We start from the raw sequence: 23,022 nt of genomic DNA, 5'->3' as shown, positions 1-23,022 counted from the left end.
AGTTGTTTTCATGGTGACCTTGACTTTCAGCAGGTTCTAGCTGGAATGGCTCTCATTCCTAACAAATACAAAGCAACTTGATCTTTCTTTTATTAGCAAATGGTTTCCCGATTGAAGTTGTCTTTGAAAATTTGCTCCTAGTTCCTTACAGTAGCTTTAGAACCATTAGAATGTGTACATTTTAGTTACTAGTTGTGAGAAGTACTGTGGAACAAAGAAAGCTGTCATCTCGTAAATATAAGGCTTTTCTTTAAAAGTCATATTGAATGTAGGAAACCAAATTACAGTCATAACAGGAAAACCTTAAATCATTATATGTTAAATTCTGATTCTATTGACTTTACTTTCCACATAGCTGAAAGTGTTTGGGCACATTCTAACACTGATTCTGACTTGCTTACCTCCAAAAAGCATCTTTAATAGAAATTATTGTGGGGTGAAATATTATACCTGCGACTGGGGTTATATGCCAAAAAAATCCAAATGCTCATTGTCACAAGCTTACCCAATCCCCTCTGTTTGAACACCAGTTTGTTGTTGGTGTACCTAACCAGTGGATCCCACATGTTTCTAAGCAGAGTAGAGTCGGATCACTATTCCTAGCTCTGGGTTTCTAACGCACACTCTTGGGTGCAGGTCTCATGTCTGCTCCCCTTCCTTGGGACATGGGACTCCACAGCCCCATGACCTTAAGCTTTGAAATCAGTGCCTTCACCCCTCCTTAGCCCCCAGTTTCTTATACATGCTTCCTCAGAGTTCCACCTGGTGTGGGTGCTTAATCTTCTTGATTAACCCCTTCCAGGACAAAGTGGTAGGCATCCAAAGAGCCCAGGGTTAGCAAAGGAATTTCTTAACCACAGTCACTTTTACTCTTGAAAGCACAGGAGAGTTATATATCTTTGAAAAATAACCAACAGCTCACTTAGTCTGATCCTGACCCTTTCATGAGCCCTGGTTTTAGTTAGCATCCTCAGACTAAGCAATTCTTCCTGCCTTCTTTCTCCTTATTCTGGTCATCTTCTATGTTGTCGTGGTCTGACCTCCCTTCCCAGAGAGCATTTCCCCCCAGATGTAGTCTCTGATCCTTTTAGCTATGTGTTCAGGTGGAGGAACTCCAGTCCTTTCCTCCAGCCAGGCTTCTGTGTAGAGAGTTCCCTGTTCTTTTGGATGAGTCAGCAGTGGAGAGACAATTGATATTTCGTAGATATAAGGTGACTTATGTAGCCGTGTATTTTGTATTATTATTACACTTGTGTCCCTCTCCACCCTTGTTACACTCATTTCAGATTAGACTGAAAATTCTTATGGAAGTCTTACCTCAGGGTCAGACCTATGGGTATCTTATGTTGGCGGCTCAAGGCCATACGTAGTCAAAATTCCACCTTTTGGTTTCACCTAAAAAGTGAAGATGAAAGCCAGAGAGACTCTACAGCCCCCTGTATGCTACAGATAAAACTATGGTGAGCCTTCACAAGAGAACATGTAATGGACAAAAGTGGGTGTGCAGGGACATGGCCTAAATGGTAGTTCCACACATAGGGGTCAAAATAGGCATAGGAGGAAAGCAAGAGAATGTATTTGGTATTTCACAGAATCAGAGACTATCAGGGTTGGAAGGTACCTCAGGAGATCATCTAGTCCAACCCTCTGCTCAAAGCAGGACCAGCACCAACTAAATCATCCCAGCCAGGGCTTTGTCAAGCCTGATGTTAAAAACCTCTAAGAAAGGAGATTCCACCACCTCCTTATGTAACCCATTCCAGTGCTTCACCACCCTCCTAGTGAAAACGTTTTTTTCCTAATATCCAACCTAAACCTCCCCCACTGCAACGTGAGACCATTACTCCTTGTTCTGTCATCTAGTATCACTGAAAACAGTCTAGATCCATCCTTTTTGGAACCCTCCTTCAGGTAGTTGAAAGCAGCTATCAAATCCCCACCCCCGCATTCTTCTCTTCTGCAGACTGAATAATCCCGGTTCCCTCAGCCTGTCCGCATAAGTCATGTGCTCCAGCTCCCTAATAATTTTTGTTGCCCTCTGCTGGACTCTTTCCAACTTTTCCACATCCTTCTTGTAGTGTGGGGCCCGAAACTGGACACACTACTCCAAATGCGGCCTCACCAATGTCAAATGGAGGAGAATGACCATGTCCCTCTATCTGCTGGCAATGCTCCCACTTTTACAGCCCAGCATTCTGTTAGCCTTCTTGGCAACAAGGGCATATTGTTGACTCTTATCCAGCTTCTCATCCACTGTAACCCCTAAATCCTTTTCTGCAGAACTGCTGCTTAGCCCCGGGGTCCCTAGTCTGTAGCAGTGCATGGGATTCTTCCATCCTAAGTACAGGACTCTGCACTTGTCCTTGTTGAACCTCATCAGATTTCTTTTGGCCGAATTCTCTAATTTGCCTAGGTCCCTCTGCATCCTATCCCTACCCTCCAGCATATCTACCACTCCTCCCAGTTTAGTGTCATCTGCAAACTTATTGAGGATGCAATCTATGCCATCCTCCAGATCATTAATGAAGATATTGAACAAAAACCAGCCCCAGGACCGACCCTTGGGGCACTCCGCTTGATACCGGCTGCCAACTAGACATGGAGCCATTGATCACTACCCGTTGAGCCCGATGATCTAGCCAGCTTTCTATCCATCTTGTAGTCCATGAGCCAGCCATGTAGATATACTGGATGAGTGATTTCTTCTCCTTTGGTCTTCCCCTGGCTCCTCTTGGCTCCCTCAGAGTTTCATATACAGAAAGCCCTTTTGTTCAAGTCTTGCTTGCTTACTTCCTCAGGTTCCCTGTTACGCTCTGCCTCTCATCTCTTCAAAAATGTCATCTTAAATCTTATCTGAAAATGTTTCTTTTCTCCCATCCTTATAGCATTTATTGTAACTAGTAGTAGTATTTTGGACTTCTAAGGAACATTTTATTCAATTAAACAAAGTACTTTACAAATGTTCATTAAGTCTCACAATAGCAGGTAAGTTATTGCAGTTTTACAGAAGAAAAAACTTGACACACACATCAGCTTTGAAAAGTATATTTTTTAGGCACCTAAATGTGCTTTAAGGAACAGAACTTTCACCTAAATTTGAAAATTTTGGCCTAAAATGGCTTCCTGAAGATCACAAAACATGTCAGTAGCAGAGCTGGGAACAGAAACCGTCTACAGTCACCTATCCTCAGGCTATCAGTGCTGCCCCTGTGGAAGTGATATTGAAAGGCATAAAGGAACAATAGAGAGATGAGTTCTGTTTATTTGGGCTTCCAAGAAAACAATTTTTAAACACTTGAGACCCATTTGTTATCCTGACTCACTAATGGTCATGAAATATATAATTTTCCTTATTTTAAAAAAGTATTTATTTTTATGCTATTTTTCTCTCACTCACGCACTCTCTTTTGTCATGTGGGAACAAGCCAAGATGAAAATCTCAGATTTTTCAGTTTCTCCCTGTTGTCAGGCATGCTCTACTCTAAACACGAACCAATGCCCTCTTCATTCTATAACATGTTTAGAGATACAGTTTGTAAGAAAGCTGTCACACAAACTTGGTGCCAGATTCTGTAAACAGTTATGTATGTGCAGTGTTGACCTGGGAAAGAAAGGGCCTCCGGGGAGGTGAGAGAACCAGCTTCCAGGAGAGATCTTGGCTGTGGTAGTTCACATTATGAATACCCAATTACTGCTGCCACTAGCGCCCTGGGAGACAGTGATGGTATTTTGTTCCTTCAGATAAGAGGGTTGCAAACACCACAGCTGTTGTTTCATGTTGAGATTCTCTGCAGGCCCAGCAGCCTCATTGGTTGACATGATGCATATGCTTCCCTCCTGGTCATTTGCTGCCTCTTGTGTTTGAATTTAATATGGTACAGTACGGCATTTCTTAGATCATGCCTCCGTGTATATTACTACAGCACACTAAAATCAAACTCAAGAGGCAACAGAAGGCATCCAGGGAATGCCCCTCTGCCACCAGCATCCCCACCTCCTGAGCATCCTGGCTTCAGTTTTCACTAGCAGAGGGACTCCAACAGATGGATCTGTTGATCTAAGCTACTGGGCCTTAGGCTCATTGCCAACCAAGACTCTCATCCTCATAGCAATGGCATCTGTGTTTAAACCTGCCACTGCTTGCAAGGGCTTCTAAAATCTCCAAACATTAGGCCTCCTGGGATACTTTCCTGGAGCTTAGTCCAAGCCTGTGTATGGGAGTAACTTGACCATTTGACTATCTCCATTACAGACAATGGAATTACAAACATGAATAAAGGTATTTAAGCACATACAGCAAAAATTTGCAGGATGGGGGTCTAATGTTGTACTGTTGTTGAACAACATCTCATGTTCTTATGAGCTGCGGCTGGACAACTGACTGGATCCCTGTTTTTTTACACACAGTGCTTAATATACAGGTTCCAACGTACATTTTACAACTGAGAAACAGCATATTGATTTGGGACTTTGCCAGGAGGATTTTGATTCAATACACTAAATGAAGAAAAATATTTTGACAGTTAGGAGTCAAATCCAGATTGTTATGATGTCTTTAGACCAATATCAACATTAAAAATGATAAATACCTTTCACAATGTATAAACTCAGAAATAATGTAAATACTAAAACTAACTGATTTTTTTAATGTTTCAAGATTTCAGAGTAAACAAAACAGAGTTTTCAATGGAAGAGTTTACCAAATTATATGCGAAAGCATACAATAGACTGGAAATGCCTTAATCAAACTAAGGTTGCAGCATAATGCCACATATTACACACACGTATATTTTATAATATAAATGCACTATGAACAATCCTTCGTTATAATTTCTAATCCTATTACTACCTTAATTGAGTTGGATGTAGTTCAAATTATTAGCTGATTTTTTTAATGGTTACACATAATTGTGATTATCAATTTAATATTCTGTGATATACTATGTTCATCATAAAATCAGGGATACAATTTATAATCCCATACCAAGCTTTAGTTTAAGATACCAAGGACTTGATTAAATGAGCTAAGAAATTAGGAACAAGATTTAGAAGTATTCATCAAATATTCAAATCCTTCATTCATCTTTCACTGTAGAAGATACCCAATTGGTGGGTACTTTTGAGTGCTGGATAAAATATTTGTGTATGATTTATATAGCAGTTTAATGCCTGATTCTGAGCTCTGTCCTTCTGAATGAAAGGCACTATATACGTGTAAAATGATCATATTATTATTAGTCAGGAAGCTCAGGATTAAGTTTTTTAATTCTAATAGTTGATAATGTTTCTCCAAACTTGTCAGTGACAATGTGTCCTTGCGGCTCAGTTGCACTCCCCACACTTAGAATCATAGAAGATTAGGATTGGAAGAGGCCTCAAGAGGTCATCCAGTCCATCCCCCGCTCAAAGCAGGACCAACCCCAACTAAATCATGCCCACAATCAATCTCTGGCTGCCTCCTGCTAATGGAATCAGCATGGCAGTGGCTGTGTGCCCTGTTCCTGCAGGCTCCATCTCTGCCCTGTGTGTGCTGCAAACTGAAAGCACATCAGCACACTCACTCCACAGCACACATAGCACAGTGAGATGGTGATGGCTGGCAAGAGCATGGTGCGGTGCACAGCCACTACTGTGCCAACTGCATGGGCAGGAGGAGGTGATTAGATACTATACGACACGACCTGAGCCAAAGGAAATTTGGTTATTTTCAGACCCAACCAGAACCCAGTACATGTAATCAGGTGTCATTGGGTTCTGGTTCGGCTGCAAGGCTGTAGTACCTTATATATGTATGAAACAAATTTCTGCATGCACTCAGTGGAAATGTATAATGGCTAAAATAGGAAACGGGGAGAGGTTAGTAATTTCAGTTTTGATAAGCATCCAGATATGGACACACTTACCGTATTATGTGAATCTTTTGAATTTGTAAAGCTGGACTGGAAATTTCATTAGATCAGTGATTCTTGTGACATGTCACATACGTACTTATTACTTCCTGCCAGGCTAAATGTCATTAATAAATCTGGTAGAATGAGCACAGGGTTGGAAGTCAAGGACTTCTGAATTCTCATCCTGGCTGTGCCATTAATGCACATTCTTTGGCCTTCAGCACTTAATCTTTCTGTCTTTTCTTCCTCATCTTTAAAATGGAATAATAATGCATAGGGGAGGTGCTATGAGGATTAATTATCAGTAAATTTTATATACTGTGCTTTGATAATGTAAAGTGCTAAGATTTATTATTATGACCCTTCTGCAGTTCGTCTGAGCAAGAATCAAGAATTGCAGACGTATATGAAAATGAAAAATGATGGGGGGCGAAAATATATCCAGTCTCTCTTGAATGTCAAAAACATTCAGTTTAACTTGTGGGCGAAGGGTCAGGGATGCTCTTATGCTAGCAAAAGTAGTTTGTCACCTCTAATTATAATGAATACAGAACGCTACAGTAATTCAAATCCTTCCTTTGCACTTTGGTTCTCTCACACACATGCACTTTTCTCCCTCTCCTTTTTCTCCTCCTGTCTCCTTGTCTTCTCTTCCTTTCTGACAGCTACTGTGAAGAATAATTGTTTACACAACCTGACATTTTACTCCTCATTTGAACTGCAAATCTTAATCTCAGCACTATTGTCTTTAAACAAAGAAACTGTTGCAACTGTTTAAAAGTGGATAGAAATATATGAAGAAAGGCTCGCTCACTCACTCATTATTTATAAGCTTGCAGTTGTGACTTCTCTGAGCTAGAAATGTGGGGCATGGACTTACTTAATTGTTGATTTGTGGTGAGGATAACTGAAAAACTTCCTGGTCTATTAGGATAATGTTGATGTGCTACAAGCTTCTGCAAGATACCACAACAAAAAAATGCCTCTGTGATTATTTTGTGCTAAATTAGTTTCCGTAACTCTTAGATTACATTACTGAGTTAATGTAAGGTATTTAAAATGGCATTTCTAGCTTTTGCAGTTTAGGGTATTTATTTTATTAAACATTACAAAGTAAGCAGCACAAAAGCAGGACTGGTTAAAGCAGAGCTGTTCAAACAAGTTTTCATAGAACCCATACAAATTTAGAGTGGGTTCTTGGATTCTCCTGATGTTTGTGACTGATACTCTGTGTTGATACTATTCAACCAGACTTCTCCCCAGTTATTTCTTCCCCAACCCTCTTAGTCATGGGCCTACCACCAGTCACAGAGAGGATTTAGCCCTCCCTAAATCCCCTCACTGGCTGATGATTTGGTTCTAAAAGAACTAAATACATGTATCATAACCTAACAATGAATAAGGATGAACAAGAAAACATTTAATAAGTAACTGAAGGGTGTAAATGCCAAGGAAGGAGAGGATTATTTAAAAATGAATTTAATCAGGAGCTGAGCTGGATTAAGGCAATTCAAGGACCTGGGCATGTCCTGACATGCCCCCATTGGCCCTCCCTTTTTTCCAATGCCATGGCCATGTTTCTGCATGGCGGTGCTACCTTTCAGTGGGATGGAAATGGCTTGTGAATGGTGAATTTTCAGCTAAATTGGAAGTAGCTTTGAGTAAATGGATACTTTGGGTTAGTGGGGGGAGGTTTAGGTTGGATATTAGGAAACACTATTTCACTAGGAGGGTGGTGAAGCACTGGAATGGGTTACCTAGGGAGGTGGTGGAATCTCCTTCCTTAGAGGTTTTTAAGGTCAGGCTTGACAAAGTCCTGGCTGGGATGATTTAGTTGGAGATTGGTTCTGCTTTGAGCAGGGGGTTGGACTAGATGACCTCCGAAGGTCCCTTCCAACCCTGATATTCTATGATTCTATGAAATGTGACTAAAGGTATCAGAATCAGTCCTTTACTGAATGCCAGTAATTTGTTATCAAGGTGTATTCAATTAGTTGAGAAGAGACAGTTTTTCCTACACAGAGATGCCATGTGATGTGATACCACTCAAAAGCATAAATACATTCCTCACACAAATCTTAGTTAACCTGGAGTTAAGGGTGCAAATCCATCACACCAGGGCTACAACTGGGAAGGATGAAGACCTTCTACAGAGATTATGGCTTATGGGGGCATCAAAGGAGACAGCATGCAAGTGGGATCCTGAGGGCAGCATACTCATACAGTGGAACTTCTTGCTCCATTCACAAATCCCCAGCTTGCTTTCTCCTTGGCAACTCTATGTCTTAATTTGCTAGCTCTCCTCTCCCCACTAAGTTATTGGCTCTATTTCCATTATAGGAGCATTAAGGGAGTGAGGGGCACAAGAAGGCCCCTACAACCACATTCCTTACACACACACACAAACTCTCTCTCTCTCTCTCTCTGTGTGTGTGTGTGTGTGTGTGTGTGTGTGTGTGTGTTTATCCCACACATATCCTTGGCTCTATTACCTGGCCCCTTTATATGGCCTGTCTGTCTAACCCTTGTCTTTCCATAGCACTGGTGCTTTGTGCAGCAGATCACTAAGGCAGCAGAGCTAAAAACACTGGCAGTTCCAGATTTTCTCATGGCACTCTTGCCTTAAGTTCTGCAGTAGACGTATTCAGGATGCCCCCCGTGCCATGGCTACCCTGGCATACCAGTCAAAAGCACTGGGGCAGAGGTACATATAAAGGCCTAGACCAGAGATCGGCAATCTTTGGCATGCAGCCATCAGGGAAATCTGCTGGCAGGCCAGGACGGTTTGTTTACCTGCAGCGTCCGCAGGGTCAGCCAACTGCAGTTCCCACTGGCTGCGGTTCACTGTTCCAGGCCAATACGGGCTGTGGGAAGCAGCGCAGGCTGAGGAATGTGCTGGCCACTGCTTCCTGCAGCCCCCATTGGCCTGGAACAGCGAACCATGGACAGTGGGTGCCACAATCGGCCAAATCTGCGGACGCTGCAGGTAAACAAACTGGCCCGGCCTGCCAGCGGATTTCCCTGATGGGCCGCTTGCCAAAGGTTGCTGATCCCTGGCCTAGACTGTGCAGTTCTGCATTGGTGAGCACTAGCTTACACAAATATTCTTCTGAAGTCAGTGGGACTACTTCTGTAAGTAAGTGCTCACCAATGTAAGAGTTGCTTACACAGGGGTTCTCCCCACACTAGCACCTTTTCCCCTCACTCCAGCCTCCACTTACCTCCATTATTCAAATTTTCTCCCTCAGCCCTATACACACTTCCTCCTACCTATCCCTCCTCTGTGCTCCCTCAGAGCAAGGATGGTGCAAGGATATTTTGCGCCCTAGGCAAACCTTCCACCTTGCGCCCCCTCTTCCCATTCTTTCCCCCCCAGAGCATCCTTATTATAAACTCTCAAAAATGAATACTGCATAATGTGGCATTGTTCATTAGAATTAATAAAGAGGGTCAGAGAAGATGATCACAACCGTCCTTTCTGGCCAGGGAAAACCTATGAGCAAGGAGGAGGCTGAGAATGATCCCAGCTCGCAGAGTCTTTAAATGTTCCCAGGCTCTGAGTACTTCCCCCTCCAGGGGGGACCTGGGGCAAGGAGGGCAGAGCCGGGCTTTCCCAGGGAGTAGGTAAAGATCTCCCTCGGGATCAGGGCTAGCTTCCCACGTTGGCTCAGTGCCACCGGGGTGTGTGTGTGTTTTTAGAAGTGGCACCTTTGCCAACCCTTTCTCCTCCATCGCGCTGTGGGGTTTAGTTTCACTTTCCCTCACCCCAGGAGGGGGCTGCGCCTGGCCGCAGGTGCAGCACGTTGGAGGGTGAAGCTCAGCTGAGCTTAGGACCATGTCCTGCCTCCCCCAAAAGCTCCGTCCCTCAGCTATGCTGGTTGCCACGCCCAGCCAGCTGTCTCCTCCTTGCTCCACCTCAGGCTCCCACTGACCTTCCTGCGCAGTGCCCCTTGTTGTGGGGGCAGGTTTCTTATGGAGGCCCCGCCCTACCCTGCTCAGCTGACTCCCATGATGCTGGACACAGCTTTTTGGCACCCCCCAAATCTGGGCACCCTAGACGGCCGCCTAGTTCACCTAGTGGTTACACCGGCCCTGCCTCAGAGCCTTCCCGTACCCAGTGCTGGCAAGCTGGCCTCAGCAGGACCTTTGTGCTGAGCAAAAGGGCTGGTTGACAACACTGGAAAGCATAAACTGATGACAGAATTTGACAGTTACTCCAGATAATCTAGGCAAAACTCAGTTAAATTATTCTGAATCAGAGGAATAATTTAGTGTTTAATTTAAATGCTCAGAAGTTTCATTTGTTCAAGATAATGGCATAATATGCATATGTTTGAAGGAGAGAAAAGTATGGAATTTGTGGGGATTGTGAGAGCTAGAGGAACCAATGGGGAGGAAAACAGTTTTTGGGGTTTTTTTTAGAGGAACATAGTTAAATGTTTCCTCTGCAAAAGTTAAATAATGTTTTACTATAAAGCTACATGGAAAATTCAATTGTCCTATAAAGAATTGTGTGAAATCTGGAAAATAAATGCAGCCATTAAACTATGAAACAGGGATTTCAGCGTTCCTTTATGTGCAAATCTCAATGCATCTTCATTTATGCAATTGGCACTGTCACGTCCATAAGTAAAATATTCAACAGAAAGTTAAATTAAGGAAGACTGTCTCTGCTATCATTATTTAGAAAAATTAATATGACAAGTATTTGGCTATATAATCTTCAGGACCAAATGCCAAAGAAAATTCTGCTATGAGTTTGGTCATAAAAAAGAAGCATAAGATTACAAGAACAGCCATACTGGGCCAGTGCCATATGCTTCATAGGGAATATATACAAGAGGGTAATTTCAAGTGATCCATCTCCTGTCATCCTATCCAACCTTCTGGCAGTTGGAAATTTGGGGCTATCTGGAGCATGTAGTTGCATCCCTCACTATCATGGCTGAAAGCCATTGATAGACCTATCCTTCATGAATGTATCTCATTCTTTTTTGAACCCTCTTATACTTTTGGTCTTCACAACATCCCCTGGCAATGAGTTCCACAGGTTGACTGTGTGTGTGTGAAGAACTACTTCCTTATGTTTGTTTTAAACTTGCTTCCTATTAATTTCATGGGGTGACCCCAGTTGTTGTGTTATTTGAATGGGTAAATAACATTTCCCTATTCAGTTTCTCCATTCCATTTATGATTGTATTGACTTTTATCATATCCCCCCTTATTCATCCCTTTTGTAGGATGAACAGTCCCAATCTTTTTAATTGTTCCTCATGTGGAAGCTGTTCTATACCCCTAATTGTTTTGGTTGCTCTTCTTTTTACCTTTTCCAATTCTAGTATATGTTTTTGGAGATGGGTGACCAGAACTGCTAGTGTTATTCAAGCTGTGGGCATACACGGCATTTATACAGTAGCATTATGATATTTTCTGTGTTATTATCTAACCTTTTCCTAATGGTTCCTAACATTCTGTTCTTTTTTTGACTGCCACTGCACATTGAACAGATGTTTTCAGAGAACTATCCATGATGACTCCAAGATTTCTTTCCTGAGTGGTAACAGCTAATTTAGACCCCACCATTTTGTATGAATAGTTGGGATTATGTTTTCCAATGTGCATTACTTTGCGTTTATAAACACTCAGTTTCATCTGCCATTTTGTTGCCCAGTCACCCATTTCTGTGAGATCCCTTTTGTAACTCTCCACAGTCTGCTTTGGACGTAACTATCTTGAGTAGTTTTGTATTACCTGCAAATTTTACCACTTCACAAATTTACCCCTTTTTCCAGACCATTTATGAAAATGATGAACAGCACTGGTCTCAGTGCAGATCTGTGGAGAGACCCACTATTTACCTCTCTTCATCGTGAAAAGTGACCATTTATTCCTACCCTTTGTTTCCTGTCTTTTAACCAGTTACTAATTTCTGAGAGGATCTTCCCTCTTATCCCATGACAGCTTAATTTGCTTAAGAATCTTTGGTGAGAGCCTTGTCAAAGGCTTTCTGAAAGTCCAAGTACACTATATCGATTGGATCTCCCTTGTCCATATGCTTGTTGACTCCCTCAAAGAATTCTGTAGATTGGTGAAGCATGATTTCTCTTTACATATTTCTTCCCCAACAAATGTTCATCAATGTGTCTGATAATTCTGTTTTTACTGTAGTTTCAAACAATTTGCCTGATATTGAAGTTAGGTGTACTAGCCTATAATTACCAGGATTGCCCTTGGACCTTTTTTAAAAAAGCAACTTTTACTTTAACTACCCTCTAGTCATCTGGTACAGAGGCTGATCCAAGCAATAGGTTACATACCACAGTTAGTAGTTCTGCAATTGCATATTTGAGTTCCTTCAGAAATCTTGGGTGAATACCAGCTGGTTCTGGTAACTTATTGTGTAATTTATCAATTTGTTCCAAAACCTCCTTTATTGACCCCTCAGTCTGGGACAGTTCCTCAGATTTATATCTAAAAAGAATGGATCAGGTGGGGGAATCTCCCACACAGGGCTGGCTCCAGGCACCAGCTCAGCCAGCAAGTGCTTGGGGAGGCCAAGTGGAAGGGGTGGCACTTTAGGCTCTTCACCGGCAATTTGGCAGTGGGTCCCTCAGTCCCTCTCAGCCGAATTGCTGCCAAAGAAGAAAGCGGTGCAGTGGAGCAGGCGCCGATTGCGGCTTTTTTTTTTTTTTTTTTTTTTTGCCGCTTGGGGCGGCAAAAACCCTTGAGCCAGCCCTTCTCCCACACATCCTCTGAAGTGAAGATCGATATAAAGAATTCATTTTGCTTCTCCGCAATGGCTTTGTCTTCCTTGAATGCTCCTTTAAACCTTGATCCATCCAGTGACCCCACTGATAGTCTGGCAAGCTTCCTGCTTCTGATGTACTTAAAAAAAAAAAATGTTGTTGTTAGTTTTGTGTCTTTTTCCAGTTGCTCTTCACATTCTTTTTTAGCCTGCCTAATTATACTTTTACATTTGACTTGCCAGAGTTTATACCCCCTTCTATTTTCCTCATTAGGATCTGACTTCTAATTTTTAACGGGTGCTTTTTTACTTCTAGCTGCCTCATTTAGCCTGCTGTTTAGCCTTGGCGGCATTTTTTGGCCCTCTTACTGTTCTTTTGTATTTGGTGTATACATTTAGTTTGAGCCTCTGTTATGGTGTTTGAAAGTAATCTCCATACAGTTTGCAGCATTTAGTGCTTGTGATTATTCCTTTTAATTTCCATTTAACTAGCTTCCTCATTTTTGTGCGGTTCCCATTTTTTAAAGTTAAATTCCACTCTTGTGGGTTTCTTTGGTATGTTTTCCCCAATCAATGTGTTAAATTTAATTACATTATGGTCACCATTAACAAGAAGTTTAGGTATATTCACTTCTTGAACCAGATCTTGTGCTCCATTTAGGACTAAATTAAGAATGGCCTTTCTCCTTGTGGGGACCAGGACATGCTGTTCATCTCTGTGTCTGATAATTCTGTTATTTACCATAGTTTCAATCAGTTTTCCCAGTACTGAAGTCAGGCTCATCAGCCTGTAATTGCTGGGATCGCCTCTGGAGCCTTTTTTAAAAATTGGCATCATATTTGCTATCCTCCAGTCATCTAGTACAGAAGCTGATTTTAATGATAGGTTACATACCACACTTAATACTTCTGCAATTTCACATTTGAGTTTCTTCAGAACTCTTGGGTAAAGACCATCTGGTCATGGTGACTTATTATTGTTTATCAATTTGTTCCAAAACCTCCTCTACTGACAAGTCAATCTGGGACGGTTCCTCAGATTTGTCACCTAAAAAGAATGGCTCAGGTATGAAAAGCTTTTTGACTGTTGTACATTGAAAAGCCTGGAGCAAGATGTCCCCCAGAACACAGACACTGCCAGAAAATCATGTGTCTGTAGCCATTGCATGCTGTAGTGAATGGGTTTAAGAAGGCAGCATGCTTTATCTCAAAACTGTGGATGGATCAGTAACTGGTTAAAAGATAGGAAACAAAGCATCTATACTGGGACAAATCCTATTCAACATATTCATAAATGATCTGGAAAAAGGGATAAACAGTCACAAAGGGATCTCACAAAACTGGTTGACTGGGCAACAAAATGGCAGATTAAATTCAGTGTTTATAAATGCAAAGAAATCCACATTAGAAAACATAATCCCAACTATACATGCAAAATGATGAGGTCTAAATTAGCTGTTACTGCTTAAGAAAGAGATCTTGGAGTCATTGTGGATTGTTCTTTGAAAACATCCACTCAATGTACAGTGGCAGTCAAAAAAGCTAACAGAATGTTGGGAATCATTAGGAAAGGAATGGACAGCAGGTATTAAAGGCCAGGGCAGACTAACCCTCCCCTAACCCAGGCCTTGGCCCCGCCCATGTTCCCCAAGAGACCCCACTCTACCTTCGTCTCTACCCTGAAACCGGCCAGTGGCCTGGAGCTCAGGCCCGCCAGGGGCAGAACTCAAACTGGCAGGGTTGGGCCAGCGGCCTGGCACTCAAAGGGGGCCAGTGACTCGGCAGGCGCTGAGGCCAGTCATGTGCTCAGGGGGAGGACAGCAGTTTGGCTGGGACCTGGGGCTGGGCAGGTGCTTGATCTGGAGGGAACCAGTGGGCACGGATGGGCTGGGCAGGTGGGTGCAGCTGGGGCAGACAGGCTGGAGCTTCTCTGGCCCTAGGGGTGCCTCAGGGCTCCTCTGGTCATCTGGGGGAGGGCCTTGGGGCTCCAGCATGCCGGTGGGGGGGGACCGCAGGCGGAAGGGGAGGGCTGGTGGGCTAGCCTCCCCAAAGGGGGATTCATCTGTCACCCATGACAAAAAATACAGACAGTAAGACAAAATAAAATATTGCCTCTATATAAAGCCATATCTTGAATACTGCAAGTTGCCCCATCCCCAGAAAGATATATTGGAATTGGAAAAGGTACAGAAAAGGGCAACAAAAATGATTAGGTGTATGGAACAGCTTTCATATGAGGAGAGATTCATAAGACTGGAAGTTTATAGCTTGGAAAAAGAGAGGACTAAAGGGGAATATGATAGAGGTCTATAAATCATGACTGGGTATGGAGAAAGTAAATAGGGAAGTATTATTTACTCCTTCTCATACCACAAGAACTAGAGGGTCACCAGATAAAATTAATAGGCAGCAGGTTTAAAACAAACAAAAGGAAGTATTTCTTCACACATCGCACAGTCAACCTGTGGAACTCTTTTTGCCAGAGGATGTTGTGAAGTCTAAGATTATAACAGGGTTCAGAAAAGAACTAGTTAAGTTCATGGAGGATAGGTCCATCAATGGCTATTAGCCTGGATGGGCAGGAAAACAAAACCATGCTCTGAAGTGTCCCTAGCCTCTGTTTGCTAGAAGCTGGTTATGGGTGACAGGGGATGGATCACTTGATCATCACCTGTTCTGTTCATTCCCTCTGAAGCACCTGGCATTGGCCACTGTCAGAAGACAGGATACTGGGCTAGATAGACCATTGTTCTGACCCAATATGCCTGTGCTTTTGTTCTTATGCAGATGTATGGCATGTCAAATGGCTTCTCAAACCTTTTTATATGCAAATAAATGATTTATCTGAAACCTCCCTGCTTCATCAAAGAATTGCCTCAAGGCCAGCATGAGGCTGAGCAAAGTACCACATAGGTAATGGCAGTGTCAAGCTGATGGAAACACCTGGGGCTGAATTCACAATGGAACTTAGGCAGTGCAATTCTCAGTGTTGTGACACCAAACTTATAGGCACTTAGCCACTCAGTGGAATTAGGGTGAACAGATAACACGTGTGAAAAATCGGGACAGAGGATGGGGGGTAATAGGAGTCCATATAAAAAAAAGCCCCAACTATCAGGACTGTCCCTATAGACAGGGGCACCTATAGACAGGGGCACCTATAGACAGGGGCAGCTCTAGACATTTTGCCGCCCCAAGCAGGGCCACATGCCGCGGGAGGCTCTCTGCCGGTCGCCGGGAGGGCAGCAGGCGGCTCTGGTGGACCTCCTGCAGGCGTGCTTGTGGAGGGTCTGCTGGTCCCATGGTCTGCTGGTCCTGCGGCTTTGGTGGACCTCCCGCAGGCACGCATGCAGAACTCGTGGTCAGGAACAGTTTCCTGATGAATAAAACTTAAAGAGATTAATGTGGTAAAATTGGGGATGATAGGATAATTTCCATCCCAGAATACTGAAAGAGTGGGCACGTGAGACTGCTGGTGGCATAGGGATCTGAGTAGAGAGTCCACATATCCAGACAGTCCTTCAGTGAGAGTGCCAATGCCCGAGATGATGGGGTGTCCTGGCCTGTCCTGGAACAACGCTTCCTCAGCTCTCGTCCACTCACGCCCCTTCTCTACCTACGCTACACTGATGACATCTTCATCATCTGGACCCATGGGAAGGAGACTCTGGAAAAATTCCACCATGATTTCAACAGTTTCCACCCCACCATAAACCTCAGCCTGGACCACTCTACACGGGAGGTCCACTTCCTAGACACCACGGTGCAAATAAGTGATGGTCACATTAATACCACCCTATACCGAAAACCTACCGACCGCTATGCCTACCTTCATGCCTCCAGCTTCCATCCCAGGCACATCACACGATCCATTGTCTACAGCCAAGCACTGAGGTAGAACCGCATCTGCTCTAACCCCTCTGACAGAGACGAACACCTACAAAATGTCCACCAAGAATTCTCAAAACTACAATATCCACATGAGGGAAATAAAGAAACAGATCAACAGAGCCAGACGCGTACCCAGAAGCCTCCTACTGCAAGGCAAACCCAAGAAAGAAACCAACAGGACTCCACTGGCCATCACATACAGTCCCCAGCTAAAACCCCTCCAACGCATCATCAGAGATCTACAACCCATCCTGGACAATGATCCCACACTTTCACAGGCCTTGGGTGGCAGGCCAGTCCTCACCCACAGACAACCTGCCAACCTGAAACATATTCTCACCAGTAACTGCACACCGCACCATAGGAACTCTAGCTCAGGAGCCAATCCATGCAACAAACCTCGATGCCAACTCTGCTCACATATCTACATCAGCGACACCATCACGGGACCTAACCAGATCAGCCACACCATCACCGGTTCATACACCTGAATGTCCACCAACATAATATACGCCATCATATGCCAGCAATGCCCCTCTGCTATGTACATCGGCCAAACTGGACAGTCTCTACGGAAAAGGATAAATGGACACAAATCAGATATTAGGAATGGCAATATACAAAAACCTGTAGGAGAACACTTCAACCTCCCTGGCCACACAATAGCAGATTTAAAGGTGGCCATCCTGCAGCAAAAAAACTTCAGGACCAGACTTCAAAGAGAAACTGCTGAGCTTCAGTTCATCTGCAAATTTGACACCATCAGCTCAGGATTAAACAAAGACTGTGAATGGCTTGCTAACTACGAAAGCAGTTTCTCCTCCCTTGGTTTTCACACCTCAACTGCTAGAACAGGGCCTCATCCTCCGTGATTGAACTAACCTCATTATCTCTAGCTTGCTTGCATATATATACCTGCCCCTGGAAATTTCCACTACATGCATCCGACGAAGTGGGTTTTCACCCACGAAAGCTCATGCTCCAAAATGTCTGTTAGTCTATAAGGTGCTACAGGATTCTTCGCTGCTTAATAAGATTCAGATGTCAGATTCCCAGTTGCTCTTTTAACTAAGCAGCTCATCAAAGGTCTGAATCTGTCATCCTTACTCCCTCTGAGAAATGCTTCATTCAGCAAGCAATCCTATTTGTTTAAATTGAGCAGAAGGGTATTATTCAGCATGGGTAAAGGTGGTAATTTGACCCCAAACCAGTATTTAAAGTTACCAATTTGGGATTAGAGAAAATGTTCATTCTAAAGTAGAATAGTTTGCTATTTATGCAAATTAGTATTGAATTAAGACTTAATAGATATATTGTCCAATATAACTTTGTATTTTTCTGAAAGTTCAAAAATGTTTCTTTTTATACTAATAGATATCAAATCTGCCACTCTGCTTTAGTAATTCATACTCTTTATGCGTTTTTCTTTTCTTTGAGCCATTTTCTGTGGTATCTTGAGTATAAATATAGCAACAACAAGAAAGGGAAACAGTTACATTATTGAGAAGATGTGAACTGACATAAACAATCCTACTTGTTTGTTTCTCTGCAGATAGAAAGGAAGTGAAGGTGGGAGAGTATAATGCTGTAGCTGATACACTGGAAATAATCAACAACACCATCAGGTTCCAAGGTAGGACAGGAAATGGAAAAGATGCACAGCAGTTATATGGTTTGCTATATAGTTCAGACTTCATGCTTTATACAGACACATTTTATTATTCTGTTACTGAAAAAGAAGGTTATAAAATCATATGCTGAGGGGATTCGGGCCAGTGGCTCGTGCTTGATATTGTATTGTGTCATGCAGGCTCTTAAAAGCTACAAAAGGAGAGTTCTGAAAAGAAAGTAGCAACATTTTGAATGATTATATTGTGTTAGTATTTCTCATTTTGACATCTCGTGCTAATCATAAATGATCTGTGAAAAGGGATATTCTTCATTATTTCAGTGGGTTTCAAAATAGGTTTTCTCTTTCATGTTCACAAATCCAAAATGCTTTAATTTCATTCCTATGTCATCCCCACCAATCAGTCTCACTAACATGATGTGTGAGTATTTAAAGAGGAGGTTACATTTCTCTTAGTCTTTGTAACTACATGAAGATGCCAGTTGTGATTTTATTGTCTTCAGTAAACTTACAGAAATGAATAAGAGGTCTCTTTTTTTCACAGATAATAGTTGTGTGCATGTATAACTAGGTACAGATAAAGGGCCAGACCTCAGGCCCTGCTAACATTTCTTTATACTGGTCTGGCAGCACAAAGCAGCTTTAAACTTGTTCTAAAGGATCCATTAAAGATTCCCCCAGTATGAGGGATTGCTTGGGTGATACAGAACTGCCACACCCTTCTTCGCCCAGCACCCCAGCAGAAGCTATGTGGCCAAGGTGTCCCTATAACCATGCAATCCCTGGCTACTGGAATGGCCCTTTATGGCATTTGGGAAGCTGGTGTTACTTCCTGTCTCAGAAAATCTGGAGTTTTGTGAAGAACATCACCCTTCGAGTAAATATATAACACCTAAATTAAAGTTCTGCAAAAGATTTGCAGTCTGAGGGGGGAATTCTCAGGTGTGTTCCTCCCAGCACAGCTAGTGTAAAATGGCTGAGAAGTAGTCATAAGGCTCCTCCAGGGCATATCCTCAGTATAGGGTCTCAGAGGTGGTGCAGAACAGGCATAGACCTTTGCAACAGCTGCCCACACAGGTGTGTTCCGGGGTGAGTTGGCAAGAGCTAGAGCATGAACTGATTATTACTGTGCCCCAGGTATTCTACCATGGTGCACCAGCCTACTGGAGCCGTTTCACGTAGGTCAAAGTTAGGGTAGCCTTCAGGGCTGTTCTCACCTGAGTTGAGGTGGGATCCTGGAAGCCCTGGGAAAGGGGAAACACAGGTTCACCCCCTTCAGCTCCTGAGCCAGGCTCATCACTGGTGCAAGGATGACCCTTCTGAGGGAGTGCTCCCAGGATCCATTCCCTGACAGGTTAGGCATATCATCACAGATACAAGACCAACCAACTGCGTCTATAAAAGCTCTTGCATAATATCTACACCACTTGATCAACTCAATACTGATGGCCCATTGGGAAATGTATTCAAGCCAGATTCAGGGAGGAAAAAAACATCAGAAGTGTTTTTTTAAATATTTTTCCAAGTTAATTTTCTTATGAAATCATAGAAATATATCTGTATGCTTCATGGTTGTTTTTTAACTGTCTTGGAATGGTTTGGAGAGTAATGATGGTTTATCCTGTAAGAAATGATGGGAGGTGCCAACTTTGTTTTTTCTGTTGGTTTTTTTCAAACCTCTCGCCCATTATGCCCTCCTTTTTTTAGTCAGCAGTTAAAAGTGTGGTTATGGTAGAATAGTGTGTTAATCCATCTCTAACTCTATTTACGAAATGAAAACAATCACATTTCACAAAAGTTGACAAACTCAGTTGTGGCAAAACAGGATTAAGAGTTTGCTGCATGCTGCATGGGGAGGTTTCAACCACTGAGACTGTTTTAAAAGATGAAGGCCTATGGGAGGCCTTCATAATACACAAAGTAAGAAAGAAAAGTCTATGACAAAAGGAAGGAAATGAAGCAACATATCTGTCTCCAGGGGCTGCATTAATCACTGAGCTCTAAAAATTCAGCCCAAATTGCTTTGAATTTTTTGGGCATTCCCCTTTTGTGGAATGCCAGTCATCCAGTAGCTGCAATGTCAGCCACATCACTGAGCCAGGCATCAATATTTGGTGGGGATTGACCTTTTTCATTTTTGCAGGAAGAATTTTTTAGTGACTAAAGATGCATGTTGGAACCATGCCACCTTGTTACCAGTTCTCCTCCAGGTATCAGGAACATATCCAAGAATGAAACTTACTGTCACGATCCCCTCAAGGATGGAACAAGGGCAAACCTGAGGCTAAGAGTAGCGGAGGAATTAAGTCACGTCCAGGCCAGGGTTGATACCAAGGGTCAGAGTCCAAATTAGGTGTCAGGGTTTGAGTCAGGAGGCAAAGTCAAGTCAGTGTTTGACACTGCCCTATATGGAATTGACATGGATACCTTCTCCATTGTGAAAAGACAATCAGGCACTGAAACCCTTCTGTGTGGCTTAAGTAATATGGAGGGCCTTTCACAATCCCTCTGCACACAGGTGAATATCAGCTGAAGTGAAAATATAGAGAACTGTTACATTGTCTCAATGGGAACTGGCTGGGGTTGGATGTAATGACTTTGACTGACAACCCAATCATATGTTCTAAAACATGGATATGAATTTGTTTGCGGTAGAGTTAACACACACAAGGCCATATTCTTCCCCATATATATGGTATCATAAGGGAGCTGTAATGGCTTGCTGCTGTTTTTCCTTTTTGGTCAATCCTTGCTTGATGACAAAATATTAGGCCCAATTTTGAAGTACTCACTTGGTTTTAACTTGGGCAAATTGCTAGTGATTTCAGTGAATAAGGACTTACTGGAACCCTAATAAGGAGTTTAGGGTTTGACTAGCTGTAAATAAAAGTAGACTAGGAAAGAATATGTTTAGTGTGTGACTACTTGTCATCTCAAATTCAGAAAAGCATTTAAGCATGTGTATTGCAGTGCTTATTTGTTTTCCTGAGTAAGGAAATTAAGCATATGCTTAAAGCTTTCCTGAACTGGGACTTTCTCCTTCCAGCAAAGTGGCATTATATCATTTCCGAAGTCCAAACATTTCTTGACTATCTGGTATATCTCCGTTGAAGTAAATAGCTTTACCTCAGGGATGAATATGGCCCACTGTCTTTAGATCTTCTGGGGGTAATGGAAGGGATATATTTTTTCACAAGAATTCAATCTCTGTGTGGGCTTTAGCTTTTTTCTTCTTGAAATTTTAGGATTGGAGCCTCCAAAGGACAAAACGATTATACAAGAACAGCTGCGTAAGATCTCCTTGCCTCTCTACAGTATTCTTTCAGCACTCACTATCCTAGGAATGATCATGGCCAGTGCTTTTTTGTTCTTTAACATCAAAAACAGAAATCAGAAGTAAGAAATGTACATTATCTTTTTAATTTTTCCTTTTTTTTTCATATTTAAGTACCACATTTGTAGACACTAAAATTATATGAAGAGAACATCACATTGGGAAGACAACATTTTAAAAAATATTATTTGCTTTAATTGGAATTACTATATAACAGCTTTGTGCTGAAAGATATTAATTATCCATTAGATCAAATTCTTTTATTCTGTTTGAAAAATTAATCTTTTCCACTGTGTATTATTAGCATAAACCCTAGTTAATTAACCAATGTGTAAAGTAGGGAGTAGCTGTAGCAGAGAAGATCAAAACCCTTAACAATTAATATGCTTATCCAACCTTTTTTTGGAAAGCACAAATTAATTTGCATATTTCTAGATTTCTAGTAGAATTCCACAAGTAGGGTCAGCCATCTGTTTAATTAATTTTATATGAAATTGTTCATTATGGTTTGAGTCATCTAACTGTTGTCTTTTTCTATTTAATGCACCGTCTGCGTCTGTCTGTAGGCTAATAAAGATGTCCAGTCCCTACATGAACAACCTTATTATCCTTGGGGGGATGCTTTCCTATGCATCTATTTTTCTTTTTGGCCTTGATGGATCCTTTGTCTCTGAAAAGACATTTGAGACACTTTGCACAGTAAGTAACTTCAAATTCTCTAACTTAAGAATCTCTTGCAAACAGTTTTATGTTTTGTGCAAAAGGGATAATTTTTAGCACATTATATGTATGTTCTCTGTGAATTATTCTGTACATTTTAACATTGATGCTTCTACTTCTTTTGCCAGGATTTTCAGAAATCTGAGTCTAAATTCTGAGCAGTCCAGAGCACCTGCATCTGCCATTGAAGTCAGTGGAACTTGCAGGTGCTCAGAACTTCTCAGGGTTTGGTCCATGGTTCCAGTCTTAAGTGTAACTGCACTTCTAAATTTCGAAATTCTATATTTGTTAGTTATTGAAAGCTGCCTGTGTAGAGCAGCACCTAATCAGAACTGTGGTCTATTATGATTTTCTGAGCATACATATTTTCTTTGTCAATTAAACATTACTATACATTTCCTGATTGTAGCTTACTACAAAACTTTCTTCCAGTCTCTCGACCTTAAAGAAGTTCATTTTATGCAAGTATTCTAGAACTGTTTTCAACCTAGGCTGTAAACTATCATAGGCACCAATCCTGCAAATACTGTCCCGCATGTTTAACTTTACAGAAGTGATAGTCCATTGACTTCAGTGGAAAGATGATCTCTAAGATATCTAGCCTACTGTAGAGTAGGACCAGGATTTTAAACTGAGGACATGTCTTTATGCAGAGTTTCACAAGTTAACTAAGGCGTGATTTTAAATTGATCAAGTTAAACCAGTGCAAAAGGCCATGTGGACACTTGTTTTGGTTTACTTATAGTCAGAAAGGAACTGGTTTTAGTTGAGCCAAAGTAAGCCACTCTGAAACCAAAATAAAATCATCCAC

At 42.1% G+C, this 23,022-nt stretch overlaps 1 protein-coding gene across 1 annotated transcript in view; it reads left to right on the top strand.

Annotated features, from left to right (window-relative positions):
- The window catches only part of GABBR2 (gamma-aminobutyric acid type B receptor subunit 2), an 895,125-nt gene that overhangs the window by 564,220 nt on the left and 307,883 nt on the right, over window positions 1–23,022 (top strand). The window contains exons 9-11 of the mRNA XM_050938162.1: window positions 18,080–18,160; window positions 21,403–21,553; window positions 22,058–22,190. Of these exons, the coding sequence (XP_050794119.1) occupies window positions 18,080–18,160; window positions 21,403–21,553; window positions 22,058–22,190 (365 nt within the window). The remainder of the gene's footprint in view (window positions 1–18,079; window positions 18,161–21,402; window positions 21,554–22,057; window positions 22,191–23,022) is intronic.

The sequence above is a fragment of the Gopherus flavomarginatus genome, chromosome 2 (assembly GCF_025201925.1).
Source record: "Gopherus flavomarginatus isolate rGopFla2 chromosome 2, rGopFla2.mat.asm, whole genome shotgun sequence".
Lineage (NCBI taxonomy): Eukaryota > Metazoa > Chordata > Testudines > Testudinidae > Gopherus > Gopherus flavomarginatus.
The sequence above is the reverse complement of the archived record's forward strand: the minus strand, read 5'-3'. Positions and strand labels throughout refer to the sequence as shown.